Source organism: Gorilla gorilla, chromosome 1 (assembly GCF_029281585.2).
Source record: "Gorilla gorilla gorilla isolate KB3781 chromosome 1, NHGRI_mGorGor1-v2.1_pri, whole genome shotgun sequence".
Lineage (NCBI taxonomy): Eukaryota > Metazoa > Chordata > Mammalia > Primates > Hominidae > Gorilla > Gorilla gorilla.
The window spans coordinates 45424347-45439134 of NC_073224.2; the positions used below are offsets into that span (position 1 = coordinate 45424347).

The 14788-nt window shown below is 50.2% G+C and overlaps 1 protein-coding gene across 8 annotated transcripts in view; it reads right to left on the reverse strand.

Annotated features, from left to right (window-relative positions):
* TRAF5 (TNF receptor associated factor 5) overlaps positions 1-13115 on the reverse strand; it is a 91969-nt gene extending 78854 nt beyond the window's left edge. For 6 of the 8 annotated variants that reach the window (XM_063708790.1, XM_063708786.1, XM_063708782.1 and 3 more), the window contains exon 1: positions 12821-12979. Coding sequence is in view for 1 of the 8 variants with exons in the window: in XM_004028353.4 (XP_004028402.3) it covers positions 12821-13008 (188 nt within the window). In the remaining 7 variants the exon portion in view is untranslated. Of the gene's footprint in view, positions 1-12820 lie in introns of all 8 variants that reach the window. The other 2 variants (XM_055370775.2, XM_004028353.4) reach the window with 2 other exon arrangements.
* Between the last annotated feature and the right edge of the window lie 1673 nt (positions 13116-14788).

The following is a 14788-nucleotide window of genomic DNA, read 5'->3' on the forward strand; positions in this document are numbered from 1 at the left end:
GGGCTACCCCAGACACACCCCAGGTGCCCTGCCCACAGACAGGCAGGCATCCTAGAGTCTGGTTCAAAAAATGCAGCCCTCAGGCTGTTGGGACTCAAGGGCCTGATCAGGGCAACAGAAGAGGGAGAGCAGGTAGGGAGCCCAGAGAGGAGATCCAAGAGAAGTAGGTAGAACTGGGGGAGTGGATTCCCCCACCCCACAACTGAGCCTGTCAGCTCTGGAAGGACTTAAGGGATCAGCTACCCAAGGGTTTCACTGTTTCACAGTGAAACTTACCAAACCGAGTTTCATGCAGAAACATCAATAAATAAAAGAGTATACAGAATACCTCTTCTGGTTGAAGCAGGGCCTGTTGGATTTGCTGCAATCCGCAGGCCTCTGGCAGCTCTTCTGGTTAGTCCTAGGAGATCCACAGTTTGGTTTCTCAAGATAATGATGATAACAATAAAAATAAAACCTGACATGTACTAGTAATTTCCAGCCTGCCCTTTTACATATAATATCATACACAGTTCCACACTAACCCTGTGGCAACACTGCTATCATCATCATATTCCCAATGAACAGTCTGAGGCCTCAAGTTGTTAAACAACTTTCCCCAAATCACACAGCTAGTGTGTGGGCACAGGGATTTGAATATAGACTTTCTGACTCCAAAGCCAGTGCTCTTCACTCTGTCACAGCTGGGAGAAAAGGTACCCCATTGCAGCCAACACCAAACAGGAGGGCTTGATGGCAGGCAGTACCGCTTACTGGTTAGAGACCAGCTCTGGGGCCAGACTGCTGGGGTTCAAACCCTTCTGCCATTCACTTACCTGTGTCACCCCTTCCTCATCTAGAATATGGGACAATATGGGAGGCCAAGGCAGGCGGATTGTCTGAGCTCAGGAGTTCAAGACCAGCCTGGGCAACATGGTGAAACCCTGTCTCTACTAAAAAGATAAAAATTACCTGGGCATGGTGGCACACATCTGTAATCCCAGCTACCTGGGAGGCTGAGGCAGGAGAATCGCTTGAACCCAGGAGGTGGAGGCTGCAGTAAGCCAAGATTGTACCACTGCACTCCAGCCTGGACAACAGAGTGAGACTCTTGTCTCAAAAAAAAAAGACAATAATAGTACCTGCTACAAAGGCTTGGAGTTAAGATTAAATGAATTAATCCACGTAAATTATTATCACACAATTCCTGGCACATAAATAAGCACTTAATCACCATGCATTTCCACCCTGCCCTCCTAGCCAGCTTTATTCAGTGCCGGTCACATGCAAAGGCTGCACCCTATTGTATTATGGGAGTGGAGGAGAGTGGGTTACCAGACAGCTCCTGTCCCCAAGAAGATTTCAGTCAAGGTAGGGATATGCGTATGCATATGCACAAAACTATAGCAGCAGCTCTCTGAGCAGTCAGGGCCCCAGATGCTCTGCTAAGAATCTGTTCTAGAACATGATGAAAATGCTAGCTTGGACACCTTACCCCAGAGGAAGGGGGACCCATTTGTTATAATAGTTTAGCCTTCCCTGATTAATACACTTCAGTATCATGATCTCTCAGTAGCAACTAGAATCTGATTTTCTAGCAAATTCCCAGGCTAGATTCTACAGCTCATGACAGTGTGAGGAGCACCAGTCAGATCATCGTGGCAGCTTCCAGGTCACCTTCTCTTATCTCTTGGAGCTTCGGGCTGGTGCTAGACCTGCTCTCTTCTATCTGCACTCATTCTCTGGGTGAGCACATCCCAGCTCCTGGCCTTACCAGCTATGACTGCCAATGCCCTGATTTCTATCTGTAATCTGGACCTCTCCCCTGAGCCCCAGACACACTCCACTGTTTAGTCTATGCCTCCACATTTAATAGGCATCACAAACTTAACACATCAAATCCCCACCCAACCTGCTCCTCCCATACCCTTCCTCCATCTCAGTGAAATGGTACCACCAATCACAGCGTCACTTGGACCAAAAACTTTGGAGTGATCCTTGGCTCCTCTCTTACTCTCCATCTCACAACACCAAAGCCCATGGGATCTTCCTTTCCAACATATCCCCTCTCTCCTCCTCGCCACTGTCAGCATAATCACTCTGGCCTAAGCTGCCATCATCTCCCCAGTGGTTATTGCATCAGTCTCCTAGCTGGTCTCTTGCTCTGCCTTGCTCCTTTACAGCCCATTCACAACCCAGCAGCCAGAGTGATGCTTTTAAAAACAGAAGCTGTCTCTGCTGCTCCTCTGCTCCAATGGCCCCATTGCACTCGGGGTAGAAGCCAGTGTCCTTAGAAGTCAGGGCCCTCCATTTCTCTGCCTCTCCATTCTCTGTGTCCTTACTTCCTAGTGCCTTCCCCCTTGTCTACTCACTCTGGCAACACTGCCTTGTGTCTTCTTGAACAGCAGAAGAGGCTTCTGCTTGCTTTTCCCCTGCCTGGAATACTCTTCACCCTGATATCTGAAGGGCTTGTTCCTTCACCTTAGGAACCTGCTCAAATGTTATCTCACAAGAGAGGCCTTTGCTGGCCACCCTACATGGAAAATGCAACATCCCTGGCAGACCCATCTTCTACTGCATTTTTCTCCAATGCACTATTACTGCCTAACATATTACTTGTTCATGTCTTTGCTCTCTGTCTTCCCCTATCAGAATAGAATATAAGCTCCATCACAGCAAAGATTGTTTCTTTGGGTACTGAGGTCCCAACACATAAAACAGTGCACGTGGCCAGGTGCAGTGGCTCACGCCTTTAATCCCGGCACTTTGGAAGGCCGAGGCGAGCGGATCAGTTGAGGTCTGGAGTTTGACACCAGCCTGGCCGACATGGTGAAACCCGTCTCTACCAAAAAGACAAAAATTAGTTGGGCATGGTGGCATACGCCTGTAATCTCAGCTACTCAGGAGGCTGAGGCATAAGAATCACTTGAACCAGGGAGGTGGAGGTTACAGTGAGCCAAGATCACACCACTGCACTCCAGCCTGGATGATAGAACAAGACTCCGTCTCAAAACAGAACAAAAACAGACAAACAAAACAGTGCACATGACAGGTGCTTAGTAAATTAACAGAACGACTGTAACCGCTATTCTCCAGAAAGCAGGGCAGCCTCTCTCCTGCTAAGCACGCTTCTCACTGCCTAAACCTTTTCATTTCACCTGTTTGTAAGTCCTGAAATTCTACCAGTCCTAGCTGGAGAGTGCAAGGCTGGCTCATGATGGCTGACCTGGGGTAGGAGTTGGGGAGTCACTGTAAGGGGTGAGGGGACAGTGTAGCCAACTAGGACCAGAAGAGTAAAGCCTGAGCAGCGCTCCCTCTGACACACTAACGTGAGCTAGCCTCTGGGTGAGGTGCCAAGTGGGAAGCTTTAGTCCAAGGGTAGCAGGCACCTGGGAAAGGGGAAATGCTGAGAAAAATGTATATAGGTAGCCAACCAATAATTCAATGCAACCAACATTTATGGGGCCCTCATTTAGGTGCCAGGCATTGTACAAGGTGCTAGAGATCTAAAATCCCATTTGCCAGAGTCCTTTTCCAGAGACTTCATGCCAACACAATAACATAGCACAAAGCCAGCTGTTCCTTCTCAGCTCACTCTGTTCAATGTTGATTTTAAACCTTTCTCTCCTCCACAAACCTTGACCACTCCCTCCAGTCTCACCAGGAAACTCTACTTCCTTACTGCACAGCAAAAAAAAAAACAGAGATCATCAGACCAGACCACCTCGACTTCCTGCCACCACACCTGCAAATCTCCCTGCATGGGGCCCCTGCTCTGCCCCTTCCCTGCCAGGGTGGCGGCAGAGGTGACCTCTGAATTAGGCCAATCTCCCCACCTGTCCTCCACCTCTCTTGGATTCCTGGTCTTTTTGCCACTCCTCATATGAACAGAGAACCTTCCCCGCTCGCCCCAAGGCTGGGTCTCCCTTTCCTCAAGCTGTTGTCTCTTCCGGAAACATCTTTTCCTCTCTCCCCACCTCTTGCTGAGCTAAACACATACAAGCCCAGATGAAGCCTCACATATGCAGCCATGCCTCTGTGTGCCTCCTCCATCAAGTTAGGGTCCCCCCCACTTATGACATGCCCTTTAACCACCTGTACTTCTCCTTAACAGCAGTTGCCGGGAATGTAAATAATTGTTTATGTAATTAATTATCTGTTCAATAATAGTCTTCCCCAGCACGAAGAAAGCAGTGCTGGAATTGTGTCTTATTATTTTCAAGGTGCAGACGCAGAGCAAGCACTCAAATATCTGAGTCAATTAACAGTTGCCACTTGGGGTGCCATAATGTTCTAGATACTGCAGGAGCTGTACATAGGTTGTCCCACTTAATTCACACAGCAGCCCACGTTTGCAGACCCTCATTGTATTATTCATCTTCATATTTTACAGATCGGGAACCCAAAGCTGAGGGGATGACACAGTGTGTTCCAGGTACCACAGCTGGTAACTCTGGGTAGGGATTCAGGCATGTCTGCTGTCAAAGCCACCATGTCACACTCACGTCTTACTCTCCACAGCTCACTCACTGCCTTAGACAAAGGAGGTGCTCGATCATGAGGGATGGATGGAATGACCAACTATATCATTTCCTTTGGTCTTTAGTCACCATTGAGACCTACAAGCAAGAATTACAATTCCTCTTTTCCCAATGAGGAAAATGGAGTTTGAGGGGTTCAAAGGGCCACACAGCAGTAGGAGGCCATGCTGGGCTGAAACCCAGGTCTTCTGGTTCTTTGTCTAGGGCAATTTTCTCTACAACATAACTATAGTTAGGCACTGGGAGGACAGGACAGGTGAGATTATGAAGGAAAGCTATGCAGAAACAAGTTAACACAGCAAGCCTAATACTGCTATCTCTAGAAAGTTCTGCTCGCAAGGATGGCCCCTGGCTGGTGTCTGGAACATGGATTTCAGTAAGGCTCCCACCGCCTGAACTGCTAAGAGCGGCTCACTGTGCTTAAATCATCTAGGTAAACAATGTGTTTTGTTTTGTTTGTTTGTTTTGTTTTGAGATGGGGTCTCACTCTGTCCCCCAGGCTGGAGTGCAGTGATGCGATCTCGGCTCACTGCAACCTCCACCTCCTGGGTTCAAGTGATTCTCCTGCCTCAGCCTCCCAAGTAGCTGGGACTACAGGTGTATGCCACCAAGCCCGGCTAATTTTTTGTATTTTTAGTAAAGACGGAGTTTCACCATGTTAGCCAGGATGGTCTCAATCTCCTGACCTTGTGATCAGCCCGCCTCGGTCTCCCAAAGTGCTGGGATTACAGGCATGAGCCACCGCGCCCAGCCAATGTGTTTTATGTGGAACACCTGTTTTTCTTCTGGAGGCTGGAATTTTGACATGTGCTAGATGAAGTTATCTACACAACCAGCCCTTAGTAAAAACCTTGGGCACTGAGTCTCTAATGGGCTTCCCTGGTAAACAGTGCTTCACACCTGCTGTCACAATGCACTGCTGGAGAAATTCAGCACATCCTGTGTGATTCCCCCTCTGCAGTCCTTTGCAGAGTCTTTTCCAAGACTCTTGGAAGCTTGCACCTGGTCTCCCCTGGACTTTGCCCCATAAGCCTTTTCCCTTTGCTCATTTTGCTTTGTATCCTTTTGCTGAAATGAATCATAGCTGTGAGTATGACCATCTGCTGGACGCTGAATCCTGTAAGTTCTCCTAGCAAATCACTGAACCTGGGAATGGTCTTGGGGACCCCCAACAAAGAAGCCTAACAAGAGATGAATTTTGAATTTGTTTTGAAAAGAGTGGCAGGGGTATGGATTAATGGTTTTGAACAGGAGGCATTCTAGGCAGGAGAAATGATGTAAGAAAAGGTAGGCATAGGCAAGTCAGGTGTAGAAAGGCCTACACCTTTCCTTAGGCCGGGTACGGTGGCTTATACCTGTAATCCTAGCACTTTGGGAGGCCAAGACGGGCAGATCACTTTAAGCCAGGAGTTGAGACCAGCCTGGCTAACGTGGTGAAACCCCATCTCTACTAAAAATACAAAAATTAGCCGGGCCTGCTGGTGGGTGCCTGTAATCTCAGCTACTTGGTGGGCTGAGGCGACAGACTCGCTTGAACCCAGGAGGCGGAGGTTGCAGTGACCCGAGATCGCACCACTGCACTCCAGCCTGAACGACAGAGCAAGGCCCTATCTCGAAAAACAAAACAAGACTGGGCATGGTGGCTCACGCCTGTAATCCCAGCACTTTGGGAGGCCGAGTGGGGCGGGGGGGGGGGGGGGGTGGTGGATCGCCTGAGGTTGGGAGTTCGAGACCAGCCTGGCCAGCATGGTGAAATCCCGTTTCTACTAAAAATACAAAACATAGCCAGGCATGGTGGCAGGCGCCTGTAATCCTAGCTACTCCAGAAGCTGAGGCAGGAGAATCGCTTGAACCCGGGAGGCGGAGGTTGCAGTGAGCCGAGTTGCCACCACTGCCCTCCAGCCTGGGCAACAGAGCAAGACTCTGTCTCAAAAACAAAACAAAATGAAACAAAAAAAAGAAGGGCCTAGAGCTATTTAACAAGGCTTGAACTGAATTGATGAGAAAATCTAGCACTTCTGTTACGAGGTAGAAGAGATGAGGGCTAGAGAGGTCCACTTGTTAGGAAGATCCAGTGTAAGTGAAGTGAAAGTGAACCACTTAGTCATACATAGGACCTATGGGAACTGTTAGTATCAAAGAGGTGGGGAAAGAACTTAGCCTCTGGCTGTCCACAGCTAATACATGGCAATAAATATCTCTAAGGGAGGTCTGTGGGAATGATACAGATAATTTGAGGCAACATCCCAAAGTACTGACTTTTGAAATAAAACACCTTAACATAAGGAAATCAGTCTGCTCCCAAATAATCTACTTCCCATTCATTAAGGATGACTAAAATGTTCTTCATCTTTTTAAAACATCTTTGCTCAAGTCCAATATTCCCCCTCCATTTCTCCTATCTACCCCCTCACTCCCTAGTGGGTTATTCCTGGAATAACTCCACCCAATGTTTTAATCACTTCTTTCATTCTGCATCTGGTGAGCATGTAAGCCTTTGCTTTATATTAAATTATTCTGCCTTTAACCCAGGGAGGCATGGTAAGTTTTCCTAGGTTGCATCATAGATATCAACCCAGCCTCTACCTCAGAAATCCTAAAATCATGAAGACAGAAGAGGGACCTTCATGGCTGCTGCTTAGCTTAGCCCCACCCACCTCCCTCCATCCTCCAGGGTCAAGGGTCTCCCTGACAGAAGCCTTAGAACACAGCCTGGCTGTTCTAAGCCATCCGCCTTAGTACAGGAGAACAGAAAGGGCTCTGGGTGGTGGCTTTGCATCAGGTCAACCTTATCCTGCTGTGCCTTCACATTGGATCCGGCTAAAGTAACTGGTCTGCTCCTGGCGATCAAGCCAGAGCTTGTATTTTTGTTTCCCAAATCTGTTTTATTTTTTCCTGTGTTGACTCTCTGCCAAGCACTATTCTTCCTCCAAAGCTGCCGCCTGCTCTGCCCACAAGTCCTGAAAACTAGACTCCTGCCCTTGAAACCTGGTCCATGGGGCCCCAGCCTCTGAGGCTGCCTGCCCCCTCTGCCTGCCAAGAACTCATCCCAGCTTATCCCACCATACCCTGTCCCAGCCCAGCTTCCCTACCCTGGCCCCTGAGGTCTACCTGGTCCGGAGATGGCAAAGTGGCAGCAATAGGCTAGTTTCGATGATGATCTACTCGCCCAGGTGCAGTGGCTCACACCTGTAATCCCAGCACTTTGGGAGGCCAAGGCAGGCGGATCACCTGAGGTCAGGAGTTTGAGACCAGCCTGCCCAACATGGTGAAACCCCATCTCTACTAAAAATACAAAAAATTAGCCGGCCGTGGTGGCGGATGCCTGTAATCCCAGCTACTTGGGAGGCTGAGGCAGGAGAATTACTTGAACCCGGGAGGCAGAGGTTGCAGTGAGCTGAGACTGTGCCACTGCACTACAGCCTGGGCAACAAGAGTGAAACTCCATCTCAAAAAAAAAAAAAAAAAAAAAAAAAGATGGCCTGCTGTGACACACAGCAATTCTTCTGCTGGTTTTTAATTTAAATTTGAATGCCTTTAGGCTAGGCATGCATTTTCCAGCTCCCCAGAAACCCCACAATGCTCTATGGCTATTAACCAAATGGAAGGAGAAAACCAGTTTTACTGAATATCTGCCAGATTCCAGGCTCTGTGTATATATTGACTCATTTAATCTTTCCAGCAACCCCAAGTGGCACACATTACTATTTCTATTTACCAGTGGGAATACAGACACTATGGAAGTTGGGCAACTTGCTCAGATTATATAACTACAACCAGCAAATCATAAACCCAGATATGAACCCAGGCCCACCAGATTCTGAAGTCCACACTGTTTTTACTACACCATCATTGAAAGTAGAAGGTTTTGACTAGGCTATGTATTAAAGAGGCCCCTCTGCAGCAGCATGAAAGGGAAAATTGAATACAGATGGACCTGGGGCAGGAAAATGAGTCAATGCTTACTTAAGGTTGCCCAGGAAAGAGTCCCTGTGGCCCCGAACTGGGAATAGACAGATCAGGACTGGCTGAGGGGGACAGGATAAAGGTGACTGAGGAACAGCAGCAATTTCTGCAACAGAGAGAACACAGAGAAAGAGGCGGCCTGGGACAAATGTCTAAGGTGCTTCTGAAACATCATAGTGAAGATTCTGAATATTGCAAATCATAGTGGCCAAGAAGATAACTGGGTGAGGGATGGAAATTTGATCAGCCTTTCCTTAAAAGTGTTGGTTTAAGTCTTGGGAATGGCCAAGGGCTCAAGGAGAGAAGCACAGAGAATTGAAATCCAACCTGAGGACCCAGCCTTGGCCCCATACCTGCACTTGCAGGACAGAGGAGGATAAGAAGCTGGAGGTCAAGGAAGGGAATGCTGGTGGGGACGGTGTAGCAACCTCCAAGGAGATAAGTAATAGCTGCAGCGTGGGCTGGTATGGGCTGGTGACTGAGGAGTACCAGGTCCTGGAAACCTACACAGGACAATCAGAGCAGCGCAGCAGGTGCACGGTGCCGAGTGAGGAGCGAGTGCAAGAGCTGTCCACTCTTTCCAGAAGCTTGTCAGTGAAAGAAAGAGAAGAGGGACTGGGGAAACATGGAGTCTTCTTATTAACAGAAAACTCAGCTTGTGGGGGAGGGAAGAAGTCTGTGGGAGGGAGGCAGGGAGGGAACCTGCCTCAGAGGGAGGAGGAGAGAGCTGACTTGGGAGTGTAGGTGGAAAAGGTGCTCTCGCCTTGTTCCGGAGGAGAGCACTTTCTCCTTGAGAGAAAAAAAAAAAAAGCCATGGAAAAAAATTCAGGAATGTTCTGAATTGGTAAGGAGGGAAGTTGATGGAGCCTGTGGTGTCAAGAAATGAGACATGGGGCTCTGCTGAAAGTAAGTGAGATGGCAGCCTTTGCTCCACACAGATATCCTGGGAGGGCACTCACTGGGCTCTGTCACTTAATACTGCGTCTCTAAGACCTGCACATCACACGGATACTGCACAGTGTACAGACCATTTGCATGTATACTGCTTTTGCTACAGCACGATCCAAGCATGCACCACCACCTGCCTCCAGGTACAAATATGCAAAATGTGCTCACCACTGTCACTGTAAACAGACTGAGTTCCTCTGTCAGGACTAATGAGTACTTTCACTTTTATCTCCTGCCTGGTCCTCCATGCCACTTTCTCACAAGATAGGACTTGCTGGAGGCCATATGGGTCAAGGCTGCTGAGTGATCCTTCAAATAAAGCTTTCCTCTGGGCAAGGCAACAAATTCATGCTGGCCCACTCCTGGGTGGTGGCAGCAGTGGCAGCAGCAGCGGTGGCAGCAGCAGCAGCAGCAGAGGCCTGCCAGCTCTGAGGACTGCCTCTGCCCTGCAGCGTGTTCACCTCTGCCCCAACACACACAGATACTCACTTGCTACACCTCTGCTGGAGCTAGAACTCCTATCCAGAATCCCAGAAAAAGCCACAACCTGGGCAGAAAAAAGCTCTTCAGAGACTGAGTCAGACACTGACCCCTGATCAGTGACAAAGGTGTCAGGCAGCTTTTGATGACTGTCTCGCTGGTTCTCTCATCCTCCTCCTGCCCAGAATCCTGGCTTCCTTTAATTAAGATACTATGGGAAAAGCACAGGAATTGGAGAAAGAAGACTTGGGATTAGGTCCTGCCCCATCCCTACATGCTGTGAGGTCTTTCAAATCACTTCTGAGCCTTAGCTTGCAACCAGGTAAAGTGGAAGGAATAGCATGTGCCTCTCCCTTCTCCTGAGGAGGTAGTGAGAAGTTAATCAGATGAGATGGGCTTCTCGTAAGCTGTACAGTGTTATTCTAATTTCTGGATTTAAGCAAGTCCTGCTGGGAGCTCAACCTCTCTCTGCCAAGCCTACCCAGCACTTGTTCCTGGCAGCTCAGACCCCAAGGGAGACGTACCCTGAATGAATTCAATTCGATTCAGCAAACATCTGTTTAGGCCTACTCTATGCCAGGTTCCAAGACACACATGAAAACAGACACGGGTCTTGCCCGGAGTTTGCCTGGCTAGGCAGAGCTAACAGAGTGGATGTCTGTTCTTGTGGTGGTTAGGCCAGAGTCTCCAGCAGAACTTGCTCTATGTTGCTGGGGACAGACCACAGAGGCATTATCAGAATCTGGGTCCCCTTGCTGACCCCTCAGACAGAGGAAGAGGTGGGCAGATATGGCTCTCTGAGAAGCCAGGGTGAGGGTCCTGGAGCAGGGGAACAAGACACCTCAGTGCTCTGATCCTGGTCCAGCAGTGGAGCTCAGGGAGCTATTTACCCCTTCAGTGCTTCACCCTCACAATCTGAGAGATGTAGAGAATAAGCCTGCTCTAACTCATGAGGGCGTCATGGAGGACAAAATGTGAACAAAACGACAAGAACAAAGAGAAAATGCTTTGCAAAGGAACGAGCTTTACAAACAAATAATTATTTTTCCTTCAAGGTCCTCCCCAGTAAAGCTGAGCTAATCAGAGGAGGTTTGTCTAAGTACTGAGGTGCCTTTCCCACTGCTAGCCTAACAAGACTGACTCTGAGGCATCTAGCTCCCCGACTGTGCAAATCATCCCCACTGAAACATCCCAGTCCCTATGGTTAGGACGTTCAGTGGACGGCAGCTCTTTTCCACACTCTTTCCATTGCCCTACTACCCAAGTCCAGCGGGCTTGCTGCTGACAGAGGGAAATACCACCATCCTACCCTGCCCGTCACAACAGGCCTCAGCCCAGAGGCTGTGGGAGAAGTTACCTTCTCCATCACTTCCCCTGTTCCAGATGCTGGCTCAGACACTTTCTCCTGCCTCTGTCCAGGAGCCAGGGATCTGAGAGGTGATCCATTCCATAGAGTTACAACAAAAACAGTAACTGTAACAAAATCAAAAACCTTTACAGAAGCTAGGCGTTTTCCACTTCCATCTTACATCCATCGTTCCTGCAGCAATTTCTGTCTTTCTAGTTCAAATTAGAGTTAGGGATGGAAGTGTTTCCACCCAAACCATCAATTACATTAACACCCCTGTTTTCAGCTTTGTGAGTACATAAGGCAGAGCAGCTGCACTGGGATTTGAGAGGTCCTAGCCCAGCCTTTTGCTGCCTAAAATTATCTCGCACACACCCAAAACTGTTCTATTTCCAGAAATGGTTCAACTAATTTCTTTGCATCTCAGGTCTTCCAGAGCCCTTTTAAAATGCAAGTATCTCTGGAGGAAATAACCATATTCCACTGGCCCCAGCCCAGTTCTCACACAGCACCTGCCCAATAAATATTTACAGAATTAAACTGGTTACCAGATGCCTATCCTCACAGGAGGTGGGTCAGAGCCCAAGGCTATGGAGGGTGGGGGCTGCAGGGGCAGCCGTGGCAGGGAGCCTCGCCTGGTTTCACCAACCTCAATGCTCGCCTGAGGCAGCTCTGCCTGCCACAGCGAGATAACTGAGTTCTCATGAAAGTAAATCTGAAATACCCAAATATGGAAACTTAGCAGAAGGAGGCCGAATGAGCAGAGAAAGTCGGCCAGCCAGAGTGGCCCAGTGGGACTCGCAGCAAGAGCGTGGCCCCGAAAATTCTCAGAACCACCAAGACCCTGCAGAACAGGAACAAAGTGGAGACCATCTGGTACGGAGAACTCAGAATCTGCGAATTCTCTGGGTGCCTCTGGGCAACTCGTTCCACCTCTCGGAGCTTTGGTTTGCGTCAAGGTTCCTTAGAGCTCGCCTTCTGGGGGAGGGGGGTAGCTGCTTTCTAAAGGAAGACGCGCAAACGAACAGCTGGTAGAGGCTTCCATTCCTTGCAATCCTGAAGTTTCATTCTGGAGTTGCTTTGATTGGAAAGCCCTGCAAAGGTGGAGCGGGTGCCTTCGGGTGCGGAAGGGGGCCAGGGCCTGGTTTGCAGTGCGGGTGTGCGGGACGTGCCTGAAAGTCCTCCCCGCCAGTGCACCCCGACGGAACCTGGCCCCTCCGGTCCACAGCCGCCCTCTGGACCAGCTCCCCAGCTCGGGACCCCCAGTCTCCGCCCTCGCCACACCTCTCCCCGGCTAAGAAACCCGCTCCGCACCGCTCCCGCTGTCCCCGGGCCGTCGGCGGTCACCTGCCCCGCCGGTCTCCCGCAAGCCAGGGCCCCTCCGCCTCCCCGGCCCAGCCGCCGCCTCGCGCCCTCCCCGCCGGTCGGGGACCGGCCGGACGCCAGCAGGCGCTTTCGGTTTCAAAGTAACTGGGACGAGATGAAAAGTGCTCGTCGGTGTCCCCACCCCGGCCCTTCTGCCGCGAGGGTGCCCAGGGCGGCGACCCGCCGGACTCACGTGGGGCTCGGTGCGCGGGCTCCGCGAGGCCGGTCTGCAGGCGCGGCGGCTGCTCCTGGCTGCAGCCGGCGGCGCTGAAGCGGAGGCGAGGCCTGGGGCGGGGCCGGGGCGCGGGCGGAGGGGCGCGGGCGGGCGCAGGGGAAGAGCGGACGCGCAGGAAGGGGTCGGGAGGAGGCTGAGACCGTCATCCAGGCGGTTGGAAAGCTAACCTACCCGCTTCAGAACCGTTAGTATCTACAAGTCCAGTCATCTGATTTCCCTCACGTGCGTTTGAATTGTGGCTGTCTTGCTCTTCCGTCAGGCACAACAAGGCTCAGCCCGTCCTCTCCTTTGTTGACCCATTTGCTCAAGGCCTTGCTTGAGATCTGGCTCAAATCAGTCCTTCCCGGACTTTCCTTCAGGGTAGCACAAATTTGCCAGCCCTCCTCTTGCTGTTGGCCTAACACCAGCAATCTCTGAGAGTTGTAGAGCTCCCCGGTTGGCTTCCCAAACATCTCCTGTGGTCCTCAAAACAAGCTGGTGAAGTAGGCCTGGTCATCCCCATTTTACAGATGAGCTGTCTGAGGGCCAGAGCAGCAACGTGGAGTGACGTACCCAAGGTTAGACACGCTCAGCAAGCTCTGCAGCTGGAACTTGAATCCAGGTCTGCTGTCTGCCTGTCTCTCTCCCTCTCTCTCTCTCTCTCTCTCTACGTATTTTTTATTTTATTTTATTTTTTGAGATGGAGTCTCGCTCTCACGCCAGGCTGGAGTGCGGTGACGCGATCTCGGCTCACTGCAACCCCGGCCTCCCAGGTTCAAGCAATTCTCCTGCCTCAGCCTCCCGAGTAGCTGGGATTACAAGCATGTGCCACCACGCCGGGCTAATTTTTGTACTTTTGGTAGAGATGGGGTTTCACCATGTTGGCCAGGCTGGTCTCATCTCTTGACCTTGTGATCCGCCCGCCTTGCCCTCCCAACAGGCGTGAGCCACCGCGCTTGGCCTGCGCACTCTTAGATACGGGCTCTTTCTTACAATATATTCTCTCCAAGGGCAATACATTCTATATAAATGAAATGGACCAAAATTTCAATTCTATCTAGATCCTTTACTTTCAGTTAGGCCACCGTGGGAAAAGTACTTAACTGCTCTGAGATTCAGTTACCGTCCTCGTCAATAAAAGGGGAGAATAATACACACCTTGGGAGTCAAAAACTCAGATGTGCACAGGAGCTCGGCAGGAAACATACAGGAGGGAGGCAGAGGTTGTGGTCATGGAGAAAGGAGGGAGGCGCTGGTGCACTAAAGAGCAGGTGGAGGATCTAGTGGAGCAGCCACCACCCAGTGCCAGCCTATTGTTACCTGATCTCTTATTTCTCAAAAGAGCCAGAAATCCAGATCCAAACCTTTTTTGGTTGGTGAGTTAGATGAACCGCTCCGTGAGGGAGAGGCACTGGTGGGTGTTGCTTTGGGACTGTAGATCTGTCTCATAATCTTCTCATGAGAATTAAATGAGATGGCACTCCTGTACACCTAACACAGAGTAGGTGCTTAGTGAACCCAAGTTCTCCTTCCTGTTCTGCCATACACTATACTTTCCCTCTCTTTTTGTGGGTGTGTATTTTTTGAGAGAGGTTCTCACTCTGTCACCCAGGCTGGAGTGCAGGGGCATGATCACAGCTCACCGCAGGCTGGATCTCCTGGGCTCAAGTAATTCTGCCGCTTCAGCCCCCAGAGTAGCTGGGACTACAGGCACACACCACTACGCTCACCTCCCCCAGCTCCTTTTTTTTTTTTTTTTTTTTGAAGAGAGGGAGACTTACTATGTTGCCCAGGCTGGTCTCAAACTCCTGGGTTTAAGCGATCCTCCCACCTCGACCTCCCAAAGTGCTGGGATTAAATGTGCAAGCCACTACGTCCCACCCACTTTCTCTTACAATTGCCTGCTTCTTGCCTCTCTTCTCATTACTTCCAAGCATAATAAAGTTG